At 39.7% G+C, this 26,500-nt stretch overlaps 1 protein-coding gene across 2 annotated transcripts; it reads left to right on the forward strand.

Moving 5' to 3' along the window:
- The first annotated feature begins 2,083 nt into the window (after positions 1 to 2,083).
- Positions 2,084 to 13,977, forward strand: LOC311056559 (palmitoyltransferase ZDHHC20-A-like). 2 transcript variants are annotated; one of them, XR_014601890.1, is made up of 13 exons: positions 2,084 to 2,213; positions 4,080 to 4,106; positions 4,444 to 4,538; positions 4,808 to 4,928; positions 5,291 to 5,360; positions 5,465 to 5,497; positions 5,797 to 5,917; positions 7,550 to 7,682; positions 10,276 to 10,402; positions 10,987 to 11,081; positions 11,479 to 11,516; positions 11,769 to 12,332; positions 12,390 to 13,977. XR_014601890.1 is itself a non-coding variant. In XM_084073270.1 (12 exons), exons 1-11 carry the CDS (start codon positions 2,096 to 2,098, stop codon positions 11,514 to 11,516), a joined length of 978 nt encoding a protein of 325 aa, XP_083929396.1. In that variant the 5' UTR covers positions 2,090 to 2,095; the 3' UTR covers positions 11,769 to 13,977. The 2 variants fall into 2 exon arrangements, 1 of the variants encoding a protein (XP_083929396.1); XM_084073270.1 differs by having other exon boundaries at positions 2,090 to 2,213; positions 11,769 to 13,977.
- The last annotated feature ends 12,523 nt before the right edge of the window (positions 13,978 to 26,500 follow it).

The raw sequence follows: 26,500 nt of genomic DNA on the forward strand, positions 1-26,500 counted from the left end.
GCATTGCATGTTGCAGTCAGCTTCCAAAGGGGCACCTTAGCGCCTGCTTAAAATTGGCCTGAATTTGGTGCGTCTTTGAGGTAAGATGCACACCGCTGACACCTTTGCAAATATAATCTAGTCTTTGTGTCAGTAACCGCAAGGTTCATTTCCCCTCCGCTCCACAAGGAGACACCACAATGGGATTCAGACTGCTACCTGTGGTGGTGACCTCACTTCCTCCCACTATAAAACAGGACTGGATTCCCATTCTCCCTTGTTTCCAAACACATGCTGCCGGCCTGTGTGTTTGCCGTGTGCTGCCCATGTACTGATGTTTGCCATGTGTCTGTTAAACCTGGTATAATGTAAGTTCCAGTGTTTTACGTCTAGTGATGTGGATTATATGATTATATTAAAGAATTGATGAACTTGAGTTATATGGATATTTAGATGTTTAATATTATGTAATATTATATAATAATATATAAGTAAATACTTGGCCAATTATTATTTTGATTATCTACCTTAATGTATAATATGATTTAAAGGCCATATTTATCTTTTATCTGGCACGATATTATAATTTGTTTCTTTGTGTCTTTGTTTAGAGCCATGGCATCATCATGAAAACCTACTGTCATACTATTCATCAGTATCCGGCTAAATAGACTGGATATTTGATTGCAACCTTGTTTCATGGTGGTTTGTGGCTCCAGTATGAACTTTAAATCCTAACACTTTGACTGATTCAACTGAAAAGTAAAACCAGTCATCTATCAAGTGTACTCTTTTTATGAGAATGCGGGTATCAGTCCTGCCACTTCTCGCATGAAAAGCGAGCGCTCTACCATCTGAGCTAATTCTCCTTTAGCACAGCTGTTCCACAAGCTAATTCGATATCAAGGATTGGCCCCAGAATTAGTCAAAATACACAAGTTTACCAGGCGCTTGACTCAAAATATATAATCAGAGGGAATGATCCTAGGAAGAATGTTTTCCGAACTGTACGATACAAGGCTTTTACTATATTTTTATACCATATTTTTTTACCCATTTTATCACCCAGTGCCAATGCTGTAAATATTATGTAATCCTAGGCGCTACTCTCCCTCTGCCAGCCTGGGGAGAGCCCCGAACTGAGCTCATGCTTCCTTTGGTGGATTTGTTCTTGATTTGGCTCCAAAGTTCATTGCTCTGACGATCAAGCAGGGCCTGGATAGCGGTATCCAGCTCCTGATGGACTGTAAGGGCGTTTCATCATCTGACCAGTCTCCAAGCAGATCTACAAGCACACAACGCCTCGCAGCGCGAGGCGTTGTGCGCTTGTAGATCTGCTATTTTTGGCTAAAGTGGTTTGATGTAGGGGGGAAAAAGAGCAGATTAAGTACAGAGTGAAAGGTCAGGTTTACTAAGTATTGTTTAAGTGCATGGTTAAATGTCTGGAAATACACATTAACATGAATCCAACATGATAGTGCTGTGAAACAAGTCTATGAAGCTGCCTATGCAATCTATGAAAAAAAAAAAAAATTATACAATATATAATGGGGGTCCCTACTTTATCTCGCTCTCAGCCAAGGGGTCCTTGGCCTGAAAACGTTGAAGACCCCTGCTTTAAAGCCCCCTGACGTCACGACCAATGCAAGCCCATAACCGCGGTAGAACAGTGAAGCTGCTGTCGTCTGGTGGTCACATCTGGGATTGCAACAATTCCACATTCTAAACCCTACTGCGCATGCTTCTACCGTCTGAAACGCTTGTGCGCCTGCTCCATTGGAGCCAATCCGAGAAGTAGAGGTACTTCCCGGTGCTTCATGGCGTTCATGCGCTTGTGAGCAAATTTCAATTCGTGCCTCTTTCTTATATTATTTGACAATTTGGCCAATTATTGACCAGTTTTTATAGTATAGTATAGTTTGTTGATAACTTTTGATGCAGTATTAGTCTTTCTTCTTTTCGTTCCTATTTTTTTTAGGTCTTAAAAGTCCTTAAATAGACACATCACTGTCATCGGGGGGACGGGACCCCCCTGGCCCCGACCCACAGGTTGAGAACCACCGCTTTAAAGCCTCTTGACGTCACGACATAATGTCCAGCTACAGGCGGATTAAAGATGGCGCCCTCGCACGTACTGAGAGGCTGTAAACGGGCTCTCAATTGGATCCCCGTATTCTTTATAAACTTGGTTGTCGGCTGGTCTTATTATGCGTACGTCGTGGAACTGTGTGTCTGTAAGTATTGTTATATTTTGTAGCATTTATATTTCGGTGCGTTTCTTTTCTGTTCCAGGTTAGTTGTCAACTTTGGTCAGCTGGTATTAGTTACAGCAGATCACTGAGATTCATCTGACATCGATCATAACCTGTCCGAATAATAAACCATTCACATTATCAGTGGTGTAAAGTAACTATATATACATGTACTCAAGTACTGTACTTAAGTACAATTTTGAGGTATTTTTTACTTTAGTGGAGTATTTCCACTATTTCCACTGGGCGCAAAAGCTATTTCATTGAAAGATGGATGTTGTGCAGTTATACATTTTCGACTTTCATATTGACAGATTGGTAATTAGCTGCTCAGTCTCACAGAAACACATGCAAAGTGTTGTTTAGAAAATGTTTTGCACTATAGGAACCTGCTGTTTATTAAGATATGATTGTTGCTTTGCAGTCAACTGCAGTTTATAAAAATAACAAGGAAGTCCAACGGTGAGGAATCCAGTGAACAGATCACAGTGTGGAGGGTAGTCTTCCTGTGAAAATAGTATAGAATGATAAAAATATAATTCATACAACAAATGTGGAATATGAATGACGATAGAAGGGTAAAAAATGCACATACAGTAAAATCGTCAGTTTAATTTAACTCTAAATAGTGTACAAATTTACTTTTATCAGATTTTTGCAGAATGAGACTGAGCGCTCAAGTTGTACCATTATCTTGACCAGTGGATATAATATGTAAAAACATTTTTTTATAATTAATTGATTAATTTCTACACTTTTAAAAGTGTAAAAAGTTTGGCAACTCACAATGTGATTTTAATTTGGTCAACAAAACGAAACAAAAAGGTCATCTGAATCAGCTGTAAATGCTGACTAAGTGGTCAACCTGTAATGGAACAGTGGTCCAACCAGGCATAACGCAACACTAATAAACACATAATCTCAGAATCAAGTTCTCTGCGCACACATACAGCTGTATGGCTAAAACAATACTTCCAATTATTCCAGTTGTATCATTTCTTGGCATCTCATGTTAACGTGTCAACTACAGTGACTATGAAATGTGTCAATATTGCAGACAATGCCAATATAATTATGTTTGTGCAAAGTCATATTTCTATATGAACCGACCATTATGGGCCCCATTTTATTTCTTTTGTACACTCTTAGGAGTTAAATTTGTCTGTAATATATTTTTTACACAAGGTTGCTTGTTCAGCCTTTCTGCACACAATCGCTTATTGTTTTGGTTCCTCTCAGCCTGGAGCTGATACTGTATCTATGAACAACATGTAAGTAGACCTGGGGGTCAGTCAGTGGGTCAGTCAGTCAGTGCCATGGTCAGGGCAGGGACATCCCTACTGCGTAGACAAAGCACTCTCTTATAGGAGGCTCACCGCTGGCTGTGCCAGGCTGCACGCCGCATGGTGTGGGCTGATGTGGAAGGGGGGTTTGGGAGTGGCATGACAGGGTAGGTGGGTTGTTGGGGAGAAATGGAGACTGTAACTGTCCAACTGGGTTCTTCTAGTGGGTTAACCACTGGACTAATGTGTCTTCATACATTTTAAAATTGTTATACTCTTATGTAGTGTATGTACACAGTAGCCTACTTATTAAAACTGAACCTGGTTCGGTTATACCCTTGAATGGAGGGACTCACCGTTTAGCCTGGCGTAGTAAGCCGATCGGAGATCTCCGCCTACCGATATGTCTGACTTTAAAATTCAGTGTACTTGCTACAACTGGGTGGAAACGATTCACAGAGATTTAAAGTAAAACTCCATCGCAGAACCAATGGACAATGTGTGTTTCACTTGTATATATCAGACTTTGCTCTAATCCATATATCTTCTTGTTGGTCTCAAACAGTTACAGTCCCAAATAATGACGAACGAAGTAAGTAACACACACACACACACACACACACAGTCACACACTCACAAACTGTTCCACTAACAATCCTACACAGTTAAATCCTCAGTGTTCATTTTTCAATGTACAACCGCTTTACAAAGCGGTAATTCAAGATTCACCTTGTGTCTATGTCATTCTAGCTGACTAATCATGGAATAGGTTGAGTAGGTCCAATCAGGAACTCCTACAGTAGTTTGAGTGTTTTTTCTTACAATAGTTTGTGAAAGAGGAATAAGGTTTTCGTAGAGTAGGTTGAGCGGGTTTTTTGTCCTCAGTTGAGCATAGTGGCTGATGTGTGTGTCTGTCTTACTCCATACAGTCAGCTACCTGGTTATCTTTCACATCTTCTTCTTCATATTTGTTTGGTCCTACTGGAAGACCATCTACGTCAGACCAGCTCCCCCCTCCAAAGTGGTAGGCTGTGTGTGTGCGTGTGCGTAGCTCAGATTCATATTTCACAATTGTATAACATTTTTAATTGATTGATTTGAGTAGTTCACTCTACTTCATGATGGCTGTGTAAATAATAGATATACATTTCCACATGTATAGCCTTTTTTCGTCAGGCCATCTACATACCTTTTCTCACACTAAGTAGGCAGTCTCTCACTAAGTAGCACAAAGGAAAGTAAGGCTACGTCGTATCCTATGTGCGTGTGAGGCATCTCTTTTCTCTCCTCCAGTTCTGTCTGCCCAAAGCGGAGAAGGAACTGTATGAGAAAGAGGAGAGATCTGAGGTGCAGCAGGAGATCCTGAAGAGAGTGGCCAGGGAACTGCCAGTGTTCACACAAACAGCTGGAGGCGGTGAGCCAATAGAATGGGTGTTGTAAATTAGCTCACTATAAGCACTATGATTACTGTTTGTAGTTTGTCTATGTAGTATGTACACCATATCTGTCCATTTAATAATACAACTCTGCATCTTACGGCTTATTTAAGCTATGTTATCAAAGTAAAGAAGGAAACGTTTATGGCAATTTGCAATATTGTCAGAGATTACCAGCACTCACGGAAATGTCCTTTGGGCACTTCAGTTGGCACAGGCAGCATGCTAGCCTTATAATAAAGTGCCTGAAGGATATTTTCTTGAGAGCTGGTAATCATTTTGGGGAATCTGAAATGTAAATGTATACTGTAATGTAATTTGTGGCATTTGATTCCAACAGCTATCCGATACTGTGACCACTGTCAGGTTATCAAACCAGACCGCTGCCATCACTGCTCCACCTGTGAGATGTGAGTGTTTACTGTCTTACATGTGAGCATCTGCCCGTGATGTCTAATAAGATTGTAATAACAAGCCCTCATCATCTCTTGTCCTTTTGACTATGTTCTGAAAGGTGTGTGCTGAAGATGGACCATCACTGCCCCTGGTATGGTATTCCTCACTTGATCGTAGCAGTAGCCATTGTATAAGTTACATGTATTCAATATGTGCTTGCCTTCCCATTCCATCCATAAGAATTGTTTTGCCTCTACTCCATTAGTTTGAATATATTTGGCTTGATAGGATATTCTTAGCAAAGGGATATCTCCTGTAAAAATCTGTCAGTATTAGGGTATTTGACTGAATTCTCTCTCTCTCTCACTCACTCACTCACTCACTCACTCACTCACTCACACACACTCTCTCACTCTCTGGCTCTCCTGTTTTCCATCTTCTTTTGTTCAGGGTGAATAACTGTGTGGGATTCTCCAACTACAAATACTTTGTATTGTTCCTGGCCTATGGTGCTCTGTATTGTGCAGTCATTTCGGCCACAGTTGTCCAGTATTTCATGAAATTCTGGACCGTAAGTATAACATTACATTTTATTTTTATTCCAAAGGAAATGCAATTTGTACGTTAGTACTCTCACAGTTAAATTGACACTGATGATTTTACTGTGAATGGTCAGACAAGCAGGGAATGAAAGTTGCACGTGTCATGTGATCAGTATCTTGAGTATTATTATTATTATACTTATATTATTATACTCTCATTATTATTTGATAGATAAGACTGAACTACTCTCCTGCCCAGGTAAGTCGTGCCCCATGTAGGATCCCACTATTTCCATAGGCAACTCCCTGGTAGCTTCTGTTCCAATTGCCAAGAGCCTGGGTGTTGTCCTGTCCTACATGGCACACATTGCAGCAGTCACTTGCTCCTGTAGGTTTACACGTTATAACATCCGAAGAATCAGACCCATCATCACCCAGGAGTCTGCGTAGCTCCTTATCCAGGCCTCAGTCAACTCGGAGCTACTGTATCTCCCTCTAAATGATCCAGAATGCCGCAGCACACCTGGTCTTCAACCAGCCAACATTTTAACATGTCTACCCCCGTTTCCACTCCCTTCATTGGCTCCCGGTTGCTGCCCATACCGAGTACAAAACACTGATGTTGGCCGACAGGGCAACCAAAGGCGTGGCACCCTTATACCTTCAAGACCTGATCCAACCCTACAACCCTTCCCACTCACTTAGATCCGCTAACACAGGAATAGTGTATGAGCGTTCCCTAAAACACCCTGGACAACACAACCTAGACTCTTCTCCCTCCTGGCTCCCAAACTGTGGAATAAACCCCCCTTTGCAGTCAGAACTGCAGACTCACTCCCAATTCTCCACCCTAATCTTAAGACTCACCTCTTCAGACTCCACCTCACCACTTCACTCTCCCTGTACCCCTTCTTGGCACCCTTTCTTTCGATTGATGCTAGCAATTAACCAAGATATGGCTACTATGACATATCTTGGTCACTAGTTCTCATGTCATTGTTTCTTAGATTTAGATAGCATATTAGTTCATTAAAAGTTCATTGTCTACCTGGATGTTTCAAATGTGCAAACTGTTTTTCCGATAGCAAGTTGTTTAGACAGATGTTAAGTTCACTGTTTACCTGATGTCCTAGTTTATTTGAGGCAATACACTGTGCTCTCTGCACTCTGTGTTTATGGACTAGAGTTCATGCTTACTCTGCTTATTTCGATCTCACAATTGTAAGTCACTCTGGATAAGAGTGTCTGCTAAATTCCTAAATTGTACATTGTATTTGTTCACATCAGATGTTGAGTCTAAAGTCTCTCTCTCTCTCTCTCTACGTGGCCTTACATGGCTTCTCTTGAGACAATGACGCCCTTGTCTTCACTGTCCAACTGCAAGAGAGTGTGAAGTGTTATTGAATTTGCTGCTTAGAATACCATGTTTTATACTGTGTTTTTGTTTACAGTACACTAAATTCTGTGTAAGTCCTTGCACGGGTTGGTCTAAATCCACACTATCTGGGTGTTTTGGTATTTGTCACATAAGCAGCTTAGTTTTGTATATAATCTGGAATGAGGAGGTCATCCCCACCATCAGTGACTCAACTAAAGTCTGCACTGAACTTTTGCAAAATGTAAAGGTTAACCTGCTGTCTCTTTCTTTTTCCCCTGTTCAGCAACAACTGCCTGAAAACCACGCCAAATTCCACATCTTATTTTTGTTTCTTGTGGCGGCCATGTTCTTCGTCAGCATCCTGTCACTTTTCAGCTACCATCTATGGCTCATAGGAAAGAACAGGACAACTATAGGTACTGTTGTTGCAGATGTGTGGACTGCAATCACCATGACCTCGACTCAAGTCACACTTAAGTTATCAATTTGCCAACTTTACACTCGACACTCGGATCATAAAAGAATTCCCACTCGACTTGGATTGAACACTTATGACTTTTGACTTGTGACTTGACCAGTATGACTCGAACCTTTTTCCGTATCCATTAAACAAAACAACATCTAAACTAAATCTGTATATAACTGTAGTTCCCTTTTCCAGAAGGGGGCATAAACATTTCCTGTTTCAGGTCAGTTTCTCATAGTTCCATTTGATTGGCTCAGCAGCAGATTTGAACCGGAAACACATGTGAAGGTGTCATGTTTTTCCCGTAAAAAGCTGCTGCTGAGCCAATAAAATGAAGCTATGGGAAACTGATACAGAACAGGACAGGACATGTTCATGCCACCCTCTGGAGACTACAGTTATAGTGAGTATTGCTTAATTTCACAATTAATTCACACCAAGGCAAATGCACAAAGTCACATATGTATAATGGAGGCCGGAATAGCATTGCAGTTGCTTATTATTATATGGGAGGCAGGCGTGTCATCAGAAGCAGACTTGTACCGCGTGAGGCGCTTTCCAAACGAGTGGTGTGATGTCTATTCCTGCCCACTAAGTGCCGTTCGAGTTGCATACTCGTCAACATGCAATAGGAAAGCCTGACGCTTCGTCAGATGTTTTCCAACTTTTCACCGAAGCACAACCTGGGTGTGAGAATGCATTGCATCAGCTGCGCAATGGCATCTCAACCAAGTTGTCACTTAATGTACATTAAGGCTGATACCCGTTCAACCAGTAACTTTGTGCAGGTTGGTGTGATAATTATACTCATCTGACAGAATCCCTTTTTGCACTCTGAATCTGAAACGGTAGACAGTCTGAATCTTTTGCAGAGTTCACTTATTTCCACCTCTACAAATACTGGCGGCATATTTGGTGTTGGTGGCCAATTCTCGTGTTGTAGTTTAAGGTGTTACAGGGTGAATAACATTTTATGCAAAGCGGGAGTAGGTGCAGTTGCCCTCTAGGCCAGGGGTCTTCCTAGGATGGTCCTCAGAGTTACTACAGAGGGGTCACCAAATCTTTGTGTCATCGGATAATTCTGCTGTATTAACACATCGGGTGCCAGCATTTTTTCATAACAACTTACGTTGGGTGCCAGCATTTTTTCATAACAACTTACATTGGGTGCCAGCATTCTCCCAATTGACTGCGCTTTACTGTTTAAATCTGTAGACTCCGCGACGAGCAAATCCACGTAAAAAAAAGCATCCGTTCATGTTGAGCGATGACCCTGGCTACAGCCTGGAACCATAACATTTCACTCGAGAGTTACAACGGGGGGGGATCGCACATCGCGCATGACCGGTTTTCACCACAGGAAACGGATTCGGAGATATAGGCGTTTTAAAGAAGGAAATAGACAGGAAATGGACGGAAGCCATGTTTTTGTTTCCGGTGATCCATTTGGCCTATCCTTCTTAGGATCACAATGGGTACTCCCAGGGCTGCTCTAGCCCCGCCCGTGCGGAGAAAAACGAAAAAAACAAAAAGACAGAACTCACGGTCCAGACCGTGAACGGCACCAGAGCGCTACTATGTAAACACACGGTTCAGACCGTGATCGGCACCCGATGTGTTAATCACTTGAAACCACTTAGCCAAAAATAACCGATCTACAAGCTCACAACGCCTCGCAGCGCAAGGCGTTGTGTCGGCTATTTTCAGCCAACAGGTTTGGTGTAGAGGGAAAAAGAAGCAGACTAAATATTGACGGTTTAAGTGGTTACATGTCTGAAAATACACATGAATCCAACATACCTGATGACAGGTCTATGAAGCGATCTATGAAAAACTTTAATCTGCAACACAATTTTATACAATATGTATTGGGGGTCCCTGCTTCATCTCTCTCTCGGCTAGGGGGTCCTTGGCCTGAAAAACCTTGAAGACCCCTGCTCTAGGCTATTCTTTTTTGAAGTACCCTTCACAGTCACACAACAACAATCTGCAGCGGCCAGCAGGGGGCAACCTGAGGCAACATTTAGCTGGACTAGAAATGAGAGGGTTTCAGGCTTGAATAAATACAGTAGATACAAATGTGCTCTTAAAAGAAAACATTCATGTTGGTTTGGTTAATAATTAAAGTTTTAAAAACGCTTGAAATGCATTAGTAATAATTACATTTTATTAGTATACGTCAAATGAATGTCTAATACCATTTGTACCCATAATTTGTCAAAAAATGCATTTTACTTATTACAAAATAAATAATGACTTGTGTAGCACTTGGGATTTGACTTGAGACTTGCCTTGACCTGTTCACTACACCTAGGGAATAGACTTTTTACTTTTCTCATCTTGATTTGGGAGTTAAGTGTTACTTAAGACTGAATTTACTTGTTACTTGAAAAACATGTGACTTACTCCCATCTATGGGTAGTTGTCAGTCTCAAAATGTTCTAGATTCGTACAGTCAGGTGTATGTGTTGTGAGTGTGAATGTGTGTATTCATGAAAGTACGTAAACTGTAAGTGACGTGTACTCTCCATGCTGTCTTTCAGAGGCTTTCAGGGCTCCTGTCTTCAGGACCGGTCCGGACAAAAACGGATTCAATTTAGGCTTTTGCCGAAATGTGGCTGAAGTGTTTGGAGAGCAGAAGTTGTCTTGGTTTTTTCCTGTGTTATCCAGGTGAATGTGCTCCTCTCCCCAGTGATGTTATGGCATGCAAATTACTTATAGATAACTAAAAGTATTTGGGGTCAACACATGCAAACATTTAATGGTATTTTTAATGTGTTGTGATGGAACTGTGAACAGATTTCTTTTTAAATGACAAGATGTGATCGCTGTCGGACAGAAACCTTGTAAATCCAAAACGTTATTTTTTATAAACAGGGGAAAAAATAACCTGTGTTCCAATAGATCCAATGTAGTTATTATTTAGTCGAAAGCTCTTGTTAATACTTTTCATTGGTTCAATATTTGTAAAACCCACTATAGACTTAAACACTTTAACTCTAAACATCTTTCTATAATAGCAAAAACATTCGATGCACAAGCTCATGATGGAGGTGCGTTGAGCTTGTAGATCGGCTAATTTAGATACTTTTAAGTACGAAAGTTACGGGAAAACATTGAAAATATGGAGATATAAGGTTTCTGTCCCCACGACAAAGATATGTAAGTCACTCAGACTTATTTTTAACTCTTGAATTCCCTTCATTCCTGACATATTCTACAACCATTTTTGTTTGTCCCTGATGATTTGCCAGTCTGGGCGATGGACATTCCTTCGTCACCCGATTGGTGCATATTGACCCAGAGCGAGCTAATGCTATCATCCAGCAGAACGGTGTGGATACAGCTGGTGAGTCCTTGATCCCATTTGACAGTTTGATTTTTTTTTTCAAGTGTTTCCCTTTAATCTGCAACAAGGCATAAAACACAGTGCTTGCTTGTGACAGACAAAATATGCAGACAACATTTGCTGTTTTTTTTATTATTATTATTATTGTACTTGAGTTATGATCTACAGTACAAAAACTAAATACAGTAAATGTTGAATAACAATGTGTAATAGCAATGTGAAGGGCATAAAATGATCAAGAAAGTTGAAGGGCATACAGTAGCCGGAAGTCTACATGCGTGTGTAGCAGATAATCCCCTTCTAACAAGATATTTCTGTGTGTATTTCTGACCTGTCTTTTTTTTAAATAATCCTATACTAGTTTCTGAAACTGGCTCTTCAAATTTTTGCCTTGCAGATGGAGGACAGATAGTCTCTGTCAAAGTGGAAAAATAGGTAAGTAATGTACTGTAAAAAATGTATCCAATCACTCTAAATGTAGATATCCACGATTGGAATAAATGTACCTACATCACTTGTCAAAAAGTATAATATAATACAATCTTAAACCCTTAATGCTACAATTCTTTAGGACAAAATCATCGATGGTTTTGAAATATCGCCTGATATTTGACACACTTAACAAGTGTGAACATCAGTGGCTTGATCAATGTTGACTTTCGGCTGTTCTCTCCTTCATTGTCCCAGGACTTCTCGCCAGTGAATATCTAAAGCTATCAACTCTGATGCCTTAAAACCAGGAGCATTGACATCTCCATGGAACCTAGTCTCTTTTGTTCTGTGCTACAGTAGTAAGTACAGCATCCTCTCACACAACAAGTACCATTGGTACCATGATCAAAACAGAGGCTGCACATACAGATTGCACCAGACTCAAGCACTGTTTCAGAGACTCTTTGTTCCTGTCCAAAGACACTGAAAACTACTTTACATTTATGTTTGCAGCTGGCAGTTGTATTTATTATTATTATTTTTTCATTCATGTAATTATTTATTTTTTACTATTACCGGTCTAGGTTATTCACTTTACAGCTATAAGCAAAGGAAGCATTTTGAATAAGTCTAGGTCTATGTGTTTTGATTGAGGCCCTTGAAGCACAAAAACAAGAGTTATTCTCAGGGCCTAAACGTGCATTAGCACTAAATGACTAATGCTAATACTTGACATGTGTCCACACTGTTGAGTGCAATAAAGGTGTCTGTTGGTGTTTTATTGCCAACTGAAAGCTTTGCAGTTTGCACTAGGGCTACGCAGTCATGGCTAAAATATCTGATTGTTTAGCTGAATTTTGTGATCATGAATATTAGCCATGACTATTTGGATCAACTGTGATTTGGGGAACAATTTTGATTTTACTGCACTTTTTGAATCTTACTGTATTTCAACATCTGTTAACACTTGCTTTGCATCCCATGTCTATAATGCATTATAAACATACATATAACGTATTATAATCTGCTTATATTAAGGTATAATTTTATTTATAAGAAATCATAAATACGCATACTTCTTTATAACAATAATTATAACACATTATAAAGATTTTTTAAATTACTTATAAGGTCAAGTATAAATGCATTGTAATGTGCGTCACTGTAGAATTACAGTTATAAGCATTCATAAGTACTCATAATGAGATTATAAGTAATTATAAAGCCTTTTATAACTACTTATAAAGTAAAGTGTTATAATACAATTATTGCTGGGCACTGGCAGACTTTTTAGTAACACTTTCTACGCATCCAATGATTTATAGTGATCAGTGACTATAATGCATTATACGTTATTCTAATGCATTACTTATTATATTATGTATTACTACAATTATGATACATGATCCTTTCCAGCAATTATGAAGTATTATAATACTTGTCCTTAAAATGCTTTATAATGTGTTTATTTTTGTAAAGCCTTGAGTATTCATGAGTTCTTACAACCAATTATACCGTGTTATAAGCAGATTATAATGCATTATACATATTTTTCTAATGCATTAGACATGGGATGCATAGCAAGTGTTACCCAACATCTTGAATATTTTTTTGAAACATGGAAAATTGTGAATTTGCTAGATTGTGTCATTAGTATTTGTTATATTACATGATTAACCGTGCAGCCCTATTACCCATCAAACATGTACATATTTTACTTTCACAGTGTCATTTATTTTACAGTCTATGCAGATCAAATTTAACTGGTGATGGGATCATCTCTGTTTACAGTTTTTATATTAGTTTTTCTAGTTCAGAGTTTTAGGTGACAGGAAATGTACAAATGATATAAGCTTAAAAAGCTATGAGGACCAAATTATTTCTTGAATTCTAGGCATTATTCATGCCAACCTCTTGCACTTGCAATGTACACATGTTTGTTCTTTATCTATTGTTTGCCGCACCTTTATTCTGCTGTACTATGTTTTTCTTCATTAAGACAGTCAGACAGTAGGAATGCTGAAGATGAGACTGCACAGGGGAACACATTAACCACTACACCGGTGCTAGACACGGTTACAATTCTAGTTACAATTCTCTCATCTCGATTAATGTATCATGTACCTGCAGTAACACATAACAAATATTATAGCTACTGTAGTTTTATTAATGATTTTATTTTATTTTATATTGCGCTACATTTAGAATTGTAGTTATTTTCAGGCACCTAGAACGTGTTTGGAATAATTATTTTGTCAAATGTTGCTGTTAAATTGCCATATAAATATTTTTTTAATAGATATTTTTACTTTGCTTTTTTAAACTGCCATGTGGATCTCTTTCATTTATTCCGTGGAAAAATGTGGCACTAAACAGCTATTCTCTTACCTTATGCATTGTAATAGTATACTGTAAATAGTTTAATCTTTTGTATTAATGCCAAGCATAAAATTTGTCCAAAGCACACCTGTTTCATTTCCATTCTTAATCAGATGTTACTGGGATGTATGTGGAAGTTAAAAGTACCAAAAGCAACAAACCAATCCAACCACGGCAGATCTGACTTCTTCCCACTGTGGTCATTGTGTATCAAGCAATGTCTTTGAAGTCTAAAAGTTGTGAAATGGGGAGGACTTAAAAACTTATAAGCATAAGACCTTTCCATCCACTTAAGCCAGTGGTCCTCAGACTTTTTAATTTCAAGGACTTCATTGGATCCATTTGGTTCCATTTTATACTCGGAGTTACAGACCTGTAAGGGTCAATTTCGAACTCCTTCAAACGTGGGGTCCGGGGTCCCTGGACCCTATTGAGAACAACTAATTTAAGCACCTTATTCATGCTGTTTGTTTGAAATTACAGGGTGCAGCATTATGTTTATTATTTTCCTAAATCGTCTCTGTGATGGTGAAGGGTTGATTGGTACTGGAACAGTTCTCAAGAAAAGTTTTAGAATCCTACTTCATAGCAAAAATCCATAGTGCTGATTTATCTCGCCGTTAAATGAACATTCTGGATTTCAGTGTGTTTAGTGGTGCAGCCCCCTCAGATGTAGATGGAGCAGAGGTCACTGCACCCCCAAATGGCGTCATCCACACTTTTATTTAGGTCTGATTGTTTTCAGCACACACAGAATCATGCCGTATTATCTACATTGTTCTGTAACAATGCATTGAATGGGAAACATCTAAGGTGTGATAATTTATCTTAGACATTCATTAATGTAGAGTTAAATAGCTAATACATTCCATACATGAAAACATTTAGAAAAACTATTATACGTTTGTTCAATAAATCTATCATGTTTTTGATACATTTTTTTCACAGTTAAATTAATTAACTAAGATTTTACTGTGCACTAAACTGAGACAGAGGAAAGGTGAAGTACTGAATGGTGACTGAACCCTAGGTGGAATCTGGGTGGAGTGTGCTTACGCAACATCTTCATGAACAGCACATACACCAAGGGTCATTGAACGAGATGCCAAGATGACGCACTGAGGAACAGTCACTTGGTGACACTGCCCATAAGTTTAGTGAGATCATTAAAACACTATGTTGTAAAACACCACTTGTAGATGGTTATCTCTTACAGGTCACACCTTTTTTTTATATATATACTTTATATATAGTCAAAACATGTTAAGACAATAATCATTCAGTTCATTTTTACAACAAAAAAATAATATATATATATATATATATATATATATTTTTTTTTTGTGCATCTGCATGTCCAAATGGGATCTACCAGAGTGTGATTGCAGGTCATGGAGAATTACAGCAATGGTATTCACCTGTACAGTAGGCAGTAGAGGTATGAGATGCTATGCTGCTAAGCTTTATTTTGGGTAAAAAGCAGAAGCAACCTTTGCCACTTGAATCCTAGCGTCCTTATTCTGGGAATGTCATAACAGGCGAGCATTTGGCAAAAAGGGAGGACCTAGTATAGACCCCTGTGGGACCCAGTCAATGAAGAATATAGTGTTTCTGTGGTTAAGCATAGCCTATATAGCCTCTGCTTGTAGCAACAGTGCCGGACCTGCAACCAGGACCTGCTCCCATTCAGCCAGGGGTCTGCTGCCCCGAGTTGATTTACTCCCACTTGCTCCCACATAGGCTGTGTACATAGGCTGGCACAGTGCCACCATTGAGAGCAGTCCAGCTGGGGTTTGGCCAGCATGGTTTAAGACCACTTTGAGTTGGTGGTAACCCATGGTGGCAACTCCACAGTCACTGTACACTTTGTTGAGGTTTAATGGAATCAGTGGCCCTCACTTGAGCATTTGTAAGTCAATTGATACACAAGGCTTTGAGCACCATAGACTGCCCCGTGTCATCTCTTATACTGTAAATCTCTAGACTGGTCAGGTCCTCTTGTTAGAGTTTTGTGCATGCTTGCTTAAGGTAAGCATTTACAGGTACTGTGGTGTATTGACGTTCAAACCAAATAGTTAATAATTTAGTTCCCACTCCTTTGGTGTATTTGTTGCCTTACATTTGCACATAATATGTGAAATCTGTCCTCTGCATTTACCCATCCTAACTATTCGGAGCAGTGGCCGCTATTAATGCAGTGCCTGGGGAGCAGTTGGGGGTTACCGTTAAGTGTCTTGCTCAGTGTCAGTGACACTTTTGTGTTCTAAGAGCAGCATTCAATTTCATTGGTCGCCGTGCCCATTCAATTTCATTGGTCCTCGGGACCGCCCGACCCCTCCCCCAAGCGGGGTAGGGGTCGGGGTTAGAGGTGGGAGGCGGGTTCAAAGGAAATTTGAAATGTGCAGCGGCAGCCATCTTGTTTCACCCTGCTGCAGCTACTGTTAACTGCCTACTGGTCGGGTCGCCTTCTCTGCTCCTGATAAATGAAACTCCTGCTCCCATAAGGTAAATCTTTTAAACATTAATAGGTTTGATTAAGCTATGATTTGCTAGCTAACTAACTAAGCAAGGTGCTGATTGTTTTGGATTAGCCTAAGCTAAGGTTTTCTAGCTATCTAACGTAGCAAGATTGTTTTGATTAGCCAAAGCTAAGGTTTTCTAGCTATCTAACTTAGCAAGGTGCTCATTTCAGCTAAGTTAAAAAGACAAATAAGAGCAATAACAACACAGAAATTAGCTGTTGGTTTTACACGTGCCACTCTGCCTTGAAATGCAATGTTATCTAATCATTTTTGTTTCACCCTGCTGCAGCTATTGTTAACTGCCAACTGGTCGCCTTCTCTGCTCCTGATAAATAAAAATCCTGATAAGGTAAATCTTTTAAACATTAATAGGTTTGATTAAGCTATGATTTGCTAGCTAACTAAGTAAGCAAGGTGCTGATTGTTTTGATTAGCCTAAGCTAGGGTTTTCTAGCTATCTAACTTAGCAAGATTGTTTTGATTAGCCAAAGCTATATTATTTAAGCTGCTCTGAGAGCAGCATTGACAACGTAGTCCCAGAGCAGCAATTTAACATTGGTCTATGGATATTATTAAAGCTGCTCTGAGAGCAGCATCGACAAAGCAGCAATTTAACATTGGTCTATGCATATCATTTAAGCTGCTCTGAGAGCAGCATTGACAAAATTCCCCCAGAGCAGCAATTTAACATTGGTCTATGCATATTATTAAAGCTGCTCTGAGAGCAGCCTTGACAACATGCCCCCAGAGCAGCAATTTAACATTGGTCTATGGATATTATTAAAGGTGCTCTGAGAGCAGCATCGACAAAGCAGCAATTTAACATTGGTCTATGCATATCATCGAAGCTGCTCTGAGAGCAGCATTGACAAAGTGCCCCAAGAGCAGCAATTTAACATTGGTCTATGCATATTATTAAAGCTGCTCTGAGGGCAGCATCAACAAAGCAGCAATTTAACATTGGTCTATGCATATCATTGAAGCTGCTCTGAGAGCAGCATTGACAAAGTGCCCCAAGAGCAGCATTTTGATATTAGTCTGTCTATATTATTTAAGGTGCTCTGAGAGCAGCATTGACAACTTGCTCCAAGGGCAGAAATTTAACATTGCTCTATGCATATCATTGAAGCTGCTCTGAGAGCAGCATTGACAAAGTGCCCCAAGAGCAGCAATTTGATATTGCTCTGTCTATATTATTTAAGCGGCTCTGAGAGCAGCATTGACAACGTGCTCCCAGGGCAGAAATTTAACATTGCTCTATGCATATCATTGAAGCTGCTCTGAGAGCAGCATTGACAAAGTGCCCCAAGAGCAGCAATTTGATATTGCTCTGTCTATATTATTTAAGCTGCTCTGGGAGCAGCATTGACAACGTGCTCCCAGGGCAGAAATTTAACATTGCTCTATGCATATCATTTAAGCTGCTCTGAGAGCAGCATCAACAAAGCAGCAATTTAACATTGGTCTATGCATATCATTGAAGCTGCTCTGAGAGCAGCATTGACAAAGTGCCCCAAGAGTAGCAATTTGATATTGCACTGTCTATATTATTTAAGCTGCTCTGAGAGAAGCATTGATAACCTGCTCCCAGGGCAGCAATTTAACATTGGTCTATGCATATCATTTAAGCTGCTCTGAGGGCAGCATTGACAAAGTGCCCTAAGAGCAGCAATTAAATATTGGTCTATTCATATCATTTAAGCTGCTCTGAGAGCGGCCTTGACAACATGCCCCAAGAGCAGCAATTTAACATTGGTCTATGCATATCATTTAAGCTGCTCTCAGGGCAGCATTGACAAAGTGCCCTAAGAGTAGCAATTCAATATTGGTCTATGGATATTATTAAAGCTGCTCTGAGAGCAGCATCGACAAAGCAGCAATTTAACATTGGTCTATGCATATCATCGAAACTGCTCTGAGAGCAGCATAGAAAAAGTGCCCCAAGAGCGGCAATTTAACATTGGTCTATCCACATCATTGAAGCTGCTCTGAGAGCAGCATTGGCAACGCGTCCCCAGAGTAGAATATTAAGATAGTATGTGTGTCATTTAACCCTTTCTGTGCCAGAGATTATTTCTGAAAATTTCTAGCCAGTGCCAGAGCTTTTTCATTGAAAAAAAAAAAGTACTTAGGAGCCGAGATACAGAATTTTAAAGTTTTAAGTTACAAGGAAGTGTCTGGGAGTCTAAATCTTCGGTAAATCATATCTCCTTGGTCTTTGGGTTTTTTAAAAAAATAAAAAAATAAACTTTTATTTTGAAAAAAATTCACTTCACGTAGATCTACGTGATTGGCACGTGGCGGCTATAAATAGGTTCACGTAGATCTACGTGATTGGCACTTAAAGGGTTAAGGTGCCCTGAGAGCAACATTGAGAAAGTTCCCTCAGAGCAGAGTAGAATATTTAACATTGTAGTTGTCGTTTAGCTGCCCTGAGAGCAGAATTGAGAAGTGCCCTCAGAGCAGAAAGTTAACATCGTTTTACGTGTCTTCTAAGCTGCCCTGAGACCAGCATTGAGAAAATGCCCCCAAGGCAGACTAGAATATTAACATGGTAGGCCTATGTGTGCCATTTAAGCTGCCCTTATAGCAGAATTAGAGAAAGTGCCCCAGAGCAGCACGTTTCCATTGTTGTATATGTGTCATTGAGTAAGTGCCCCAGAGCAGCAAATTAATATGGTTGTATGTGTGTCATTTAAGCTGCCCTGAGAGCACCATTGAGAAAGTGCCCTCAAAGCAGAAAACAAACAGCCCTGAGAGCAGCATTGAGAAAATGTTGTGTCTGTTACTAAAGTGGTGTTATTCTCATATTTCAAAGTAATAATGCTTCTATCAATTTCAGGTCATGGAGAAACTGTGGATCGACAGAATAAAAAGAAGCTTAAGGCTTCCAAAAGTCAAAGAGCCCAATGTTGATGTTGACATCCAAATCATACATGGGAACAAGACAGATTACATGGAACACTACATGGAACAACTTCAGGAGAGAACTGGTTTTGTTTTTAAAGAAGGAAAACAAAAATAGACCAGAAAAAACTATCATTACCATGCCTGCGAAGAAGTAATAGACCAAAAGGAAAAAGCAAAGGCGAGTCGTCTAGCACCAGGGCAAACTCATGTGAGGCATATGTGTCCTTTAAAATTATCGAGGAAAGCAGCTACACGGCAGTGGTGATTCGTCAACATTTGCTTCACACAGGACATGATCCGTCCAACCCTGATGAAAAGAAGAAGTATCAGATAGATCCTGAATTATTGGGATTTGTAGAAATGTGTGATTTACCACATTTTCTATTGGATTAGTTGAGAAGTATGTGCTTAAATATATATTTCAAATGAATAAGGACACTCTAAGGCCTGTTTTGTCCTCACACTTATGTTCTTTTCTCAGTGTAGCTATCTGGATGACTTGGCAGATGCAGGGAGATTGAAAGTCTCCCACTCAGCCTTGACTGATACAGAGGCATTGGAGAAGGGCCTGGGACAGCACATTTCCATTGATGAGGAAGGGATGTGCTCTGTGCCAGCAGAGTCAGACCTCAGCCACAACACAACAGACTGTGCCATCCAAACAGTGGATTTAGTGAAGATGCAGTGTGACTGTAGCTCTTATAACAAAGGCAATGTATGCAAACATGTAGGTGTGTGTGTGTGTGTGTGTGTGTGTGTGTGTGTGTGTGTGTGTGTGTGTGTGTGTGTGTGTGTGTGTGTGTGTGTGTGTGTGTGTGTGTGTGTGTGTGTGTGTGTGTGTGTGTGTGTGTGTGTGTGTGTGTGTGTGTGTTTGCACATCATTGACTGTTTAAAAATAAAAGACCTGTCACATGTTCCTATTGCTGAAAGTGAAAATGCAGAAAGTGAAAATGTTTGTCTGCCTACAACTGTGAAATCTCATCATGAGCTTCAGTCAATGATAAGAGATCTACATGATTGGAGTACATCAGAAAATTTCAAGTACAGTAATGAACTGTACACAGTTGTTAAGAGGGCACATACATTAGCCTTCAATACATTTGGGATTCAGTCACGCAAAAGAAAGATCTCTGCACTCCATGCTTACCGCCAGCGAATGAAAATTGCTAAGCGCAGTGAGCTTTACAAAAAGCATATAAGAAAAGTGTCTAAAAAAGCTCGTTAAAGGGGCACCCCTATATTGAACCTTGTCTATTGCCCCATCTAACTGAGGCCAATTCTATATAATGTCTTGTAAATCAGCAGTTGTCTAACATTTTGTGCCCAAGACACCCAAACTGATTTGGCCACATTATTTTTTTATCTTGTAACTAAGTACATGTACTCGAGTAACATTTTGATTTTTGTTTTACTTTTTACTTTGAGTACTTTCAATTTACTTCTACTCCACTACACTGACAGACAAATATTGTACTTTTACTCCAGTAAAATTACTTAAACTTGTTACTACTTTTCTACTTTTAGTTACTTTGTAGATTTTGATTACAAACATACATTAACCACTTCATCCCTATGTACATTTTGGTCTTTGAAAATAGCCAATCTACAAGCTCACAATGCGTCATATTGTGATGCATTGTGACCTTAGATCTGCTATATTTAAAAAAAAAGATTTTTATAGAGTATGAACATGTATAAAGTGAATGGGAAATGGAGTGGCGAAGTGAGTTTAACATTGGTTAATGCAATCAGACTATATTGAATCAGGGGTTTTCCTTTTGGATATATGGGCTGTCAAGGCCAGAGATTTTTTTTTTTTTAATTATTTTTTGCCACTTAGACGTTTTTGCATAACTTCCGGGTGATAATGTCAATGAGCATACCCTGTACACTTTGATATCAATACTTTTGTACTTTTACTAAGGTAAATTCTTTAATTCCGGGCAACTTATTCCACCGTTGCTGGACAGAGATGCTTTCCCGGTTTTAAACCAGCTCTACAGTCATGTCCCCCACTGGATGAAAACATTAGGGGTCAATTCATGTAGTTTCATTATTGTTGGTTAACTAATGTACAATAAAGGATTAAGAATGTGATTTGCTGTCATCTGTCTGCTGGAAGATATAAACTGAATAGCACAAAAACGCAAGAGTGTACTGTACAGTATGCAAGAGGCCCCCAGAGCACTAGAAGGTTACATCTCTGTAACCCGTTTTGATAGAACGCTTGTGTTGTCTAGTTAAGATTCCTTCTTGTTGCCCTGCTCAAATAATGTCCCATGGGTTTATTTTTAACCTTTTCTAATGTCTATCCCCAAACAGAACCATAATGGTTCCCACTGAACTCATTAAAGTGGTTATTAATATACAAGCACATCTTGACAGTATTTCAGGACATGAAAATCATAAAAAAAAATCAGTATTTCTCTTTTTACTAACCTTTTAATGTGTATTGTTTTTTAACGTTATTTTTTGGACCCTAATGGGGTCTACTTAAGATTTATTCTTGTTGCACTGGTCAAATGATGTCCCAAGGGGTTCGTAAACCCTTTTTTAAACCTATCCAACCCACATTTACCCAATGAATTGATTACTTAGTCATTATTATTCAGATTCAAGCACGTCTTGACTCCATTTCAGTTTCAGAAACTAAACAAAAACAAAGAAAATGTTCACACACAAAAAAAAATATCGATATTTCTTTTTCCCTGTTTTAGGACCCTAATGGTGTCTAGTTAAGATTTCTTCTTGTTGCCCAGGTCAACTGATGTCCCATGGGATTCATTTGGTGACGACTTTGAAATGTCCACACAAGGACGATGTTCCTATTTCCTGAACCAGACAACAAACAAAGACTGAACTGACTTTTTTCCTGCCATTTTTTCATACCCCAAAACATTATACTTGGAATTTTTTTCCAATAATGTACAGAAGGTGTTAAAATTATGTTTTGTGGCCACACACACCTGTTCATTAAGTATAGAGGGTATGTATACCAGGAAGTTAAGCTGAAACACCTACTGCGTGGCAAAAAAACACTTTCTGGCCCTGACATCTCATACATACAAACAAAAAAGCCCTTATTTAATGCAGTCTGATTGCATTAAACCACATTAACTCACTTTGCCACTCGATTTGCCATTGACTTTATGCATGCGCATACCCTCTATACCTGGTTTTCAGGTGGGTGGTGACCCAGCTGAACTTAGCCAAAAGGGGAGCTGTACATGTGTCATTAAAGCTGTGTCTTTTGACTCGGAGGATGAAATAATTAACTCAATGCAATAATTGAAATAATTGACTATGCAATGAAACCATTTTATTATGAGGAGCCTATTTACATTAGGTGATTCCACAAATGTCTTCTTCTAAATCTGTGTGTTTCTATGTCAGTGGTGCTCAAATATTTTCATGCCAAGGACCTCAAAAATGATATGCATTTGGCCGCCGACCCCCACTGAAAATATGTTGTCTCCACCAGGCCGAAGGCATGAGGGGAGAGTATGTTTTGCACCCCGTTTGTCCGTGTGTGTGTCCGTCCGTCCGTCAGTGAACACCTAATGTCCGGCACCGTTGGCTCGGCAGCTATGAAACTGTGCACACACACTCCCTGGATGCCAAAGACGAACTTCTGCCCCACATTTTCCAGATTTCTGCTAAACATATTGTTTTACGTTGCTCCAACAGATTTTCTCCATACATCACGCAAATCGGTACACAGTATCTTATAGTCATGTGACCAACATGGATGTGTCCAATTTCCCATATTCCATCCTGATTGGCTAATATTGTCTTCCATATTTTGCAAGATTGGTCCGTTTTGACCAAAATGCTTCAAATCACAAACACAGCATCAGTTTTTCATGATATTTTGCACACACATTCGCACTAGACCGAGGAAGAAATGCCACTTGAATTTTTTCACATCAGCCTCATGGTGGTGCTATAACAGGCCCATTTGTGTTTTTAAGTGTATAACTGCAACAATCTGTGGCAAAAATTGTATTCGTACTCCCTAGAGGCCAAGCAAAAACCTTTGCCCTGCATTTTTCACATCTGCCCTTCATAGCGCCACCAGGAGGCCAGCCTATGTAAAATACATTATTTGATATTTTAGCAAAATGTCACGCAAATCAGTGCACATGAGCTCTATAGTCACATGATCAAGACGGATCTGTTTTTATTTTTCAGATTATATCCTCTTGTTTTAAACAAAATGTCGCAAATAATAAACACACCATCCAATTGCGGTGAAACTTTGCACACACATTCCCACTAGGCCTACGAAGAAAGGCCACTTGAAAATCTTCATATCTGCATCATGGTGGCGCTATAACAGGCCCATTAGTGTTCAATCTTAGGTTTGATTGCACCGATCTGTGTAAAACTTAACAACATTCAATAGAATCCTCCTATTTTCCACACCAATATACATATCCACTTTCAATGTTTTTCTTTGTGATCCTCTGCTACGTTCATTGTCATTGTCTACACTAAATTCACACTCATAGCAGCAACACTTTCTGCGATGAGCACTTTTTCTAGGTTCAGTTATCTTTTCTTTTTTGGAGCTTCAGTCTTGTTTCCTTGAGAGCCTGCTGGATCATTTCGAACGTGATGTCAGCCACTTTCGGTCCAAGACCATGTGTGACTGCATCATAAGTCTCCATGTTGATCTTGAAGACCCTTTGGATCTCCTCCAGGAAACTACTGTAAACACACAAGTTTTGACATCTGATACCGGTTCATAATACTGTACACACAACACATCAAGGATGTAGTGAAAGCATAATGATTACAAAATTATAGCATGTACACCTGCTCCTCGGTTAGTAGGTGCAGAACTGTTAAATCAGCAACAGGCATGTGGGGTTTGCTTTTAGACTGACCGACAGGGGCTATTCATGAAGAACTAGCATCACTTTAGCCGGTAACACTTTCCAATAATGTCTGCTAATTAACGCTTAATTCATGATTACTTAATACATTAATTAAACTTTAATTGAGCATTAATTAAGCATTAATTCATCATTCATTAATTATTAATTCATCATTAGTTAAAGTGTGTTTATACATCAGAGCAGCTTAAATGATATGCATAAACCAATGTTAAATTGCTGATTTGTCGATGCTGCTCTCAGAGCAGCTTAAATGATATGCATAGACCAATGTTAAATTGCTGCTCTGGGGGCATGTTGTAAAGGCTGCTCTCAGAGCAGCTTCAATGATATGCATAGACCAATGTTAAATTTCTGCCCTGGGAGCACGTTGTCAATGCTGCTCTCAGAGCAGCTTAAATAATATAGACAGAGCAATATCAAATTGCTGCTCTTGGGGCACTTTGTCAATGCTTCAATGATATGCATAAACCAATGTTAAATTAATGCTTTGTTGATGCTGCTCTCAGAGCAGCTTTAATAATATCCATAGACCAATGTTAAATTGCTGCTATTGGGGCACTTTGTCAATGCTGCTCGCAGAGCAGCTTAAATGATATGCATAGACCAATGTTAAATTGCTGCTCTTGGGGCATGTTGTCAAGGCCGCTCTCAGAGCATCTTAAATGATATGCATAGACCAATGTGAAATTGCTGCTCTGGGGGCATGTTGTCAATGCTGCTCTCAGAGCAGCTTCGATGATATGCATAGACCAATGTTAAATTGCTGCATTGTCAATGCTGCTCTCAGAGCAGCTTAAATGATATGCATAAACCGATGTTAAATTGCTGCCCTGGGAGCACTTTGTCAATGCTGCTCTCAGAGCAGCTTCGATGATATGCATAGACCAATGTTAAATTGCTGCATTGTCAATGCTGCCCTCAGAGCAGCTGAAATGATATGCATAGACCAATGTTAAATTGCTGCCCTGGGTGCATGTTGTCAAGGCTGCTCTCAGAGCAGCTTAAATGATATGAATAGACCAATATTGAATTGCTGCTCTTAGGGCACTTTGTCAATGCTGCCCTCAGAGCAGCTTAAATGATATGCATAGACCAATGTTAAATTGCTGCTCTGGGGGCATGTTGTCAAGGCCGCTCTCAGAGCAGCTTAAATGATATGAATAGACCAATATTGAATTGCTGCTCTTAGGGCACTTTGTCAATGCTGCCCTCAGAGCAGCTTAAATGATATGCATAGACCAATGTTAAATTGCTGCTCTGGGGGCATGTTGTAAAGGCTGCTCTCAGAGCAGCTTAAATTATATGCATTGACCAATGTTAAATTTCTGTCCTGGGAAGAGGTTATCAATGCTGCTCCCAGAGCAGCCTAAATAATATAGACAGTGCAATATCAAATTGCTGCTCTTGGGGCACTTTGTCAATGCTGCTCTCAGAGCACCTTCAATGATATGCATAAAACCCTAGCTTAGGCTAATCAAAACAATCAGCACCTTGCTTACTTAGTTAGCTAGCAAATCATAGCTTAATCAAACCTATTAATGTTTAAAAGATTTACCTTATGGGAGCAGGATTTTTATTTATCAGGAGCAGAGAAGGCGACCAGTTGGCAGTTAACAATAGCTGCAGCAGGGTGAAACAAAAATGATTAGATAACATTGCATTTCAAGGCAGAGTGGCACGTGTAAAACCAACAGCTAATTTCTGTGTTGTTATTGCTCTTATTTGTCTTTTTAACTTAGCTGAAATGAGCACCTTGCTAAGTTAGATAGCTAGAAAACCTTAGCTTTGGCTAATCAAAACAATCTTGCTACGTTAGATAGCTAGAAAACCTTAGCTTAGGCTAATCAAAACAATCAGCACCTTGCTTAGTTAGTTAGCTAGCAAATCATAGCTTAATCAAACCTGTTAATGTTTAAAAGATTTACCTTATGGGAGCAGGAGTTTCATTTATCAGGAGCAGAGAAGGCGACCAGTAGGCAGTTAACAGTAGCTGCAGCAGGGTGAAACAAGATGGCTGCCGCTGCACATTTCAAATTTCCGTTGAACCCGCCTCCTACCTCTAACCCCGCCCCCTACCCCGCTTGGGGGAGGGGGGGGTCGGGCGGTCCCGAGGACCAATGAAATTGAATGGGCACGGCGACCAATGAAATTGAATGCTGCTCTTAGAACACATTTGGGCCCTTATAAGTCACATCTGCGTCTTGCTCAGTGTCAGTGACACTTCGAAACATAGACCGGGCAGGCTGGGGGGCAAACCTGGGGATCTTCTGATTCC

This window comes from Gymnoscopelus microlampas, assembly GCF_963454915.1.
Source record: "Gymnoscopelus microlampas genome assembly, chromosome: 12".
In the NCBI taxonomy this organism is placed as follows: domain Eukaryota; kingdom Metazoa; phylum Chordata; class Actinopteri; order Myctophiformes; family Myctophidae; genus Gymnoscopelus; species Gymnoscopelus microlampas.

Coding starts and splice junctions, on each gene's coding strand:
- LOC311056559 (XM_084073270.1), top strand. CDS start 2,096: ATGGCGCCCTCGCACGTACTGAGAGGCTGTAAACGGGCTCTCAATTGG. Junction 4,539..4,807: donor CAGCTCCCCCCTCCAAAGTG/GTAGGCTGTGTG, acceptor TCTCTCCTCCAG/TTCTGTCTGCCCAAAGCGGA. Junction 11,082..11,478: donor GAACGGTGTGGATACAGCTG/GTGAGTCCTTGA, acceptor TTTGCCTTGCAG/ATGGAGGACAGATAGTCTCT.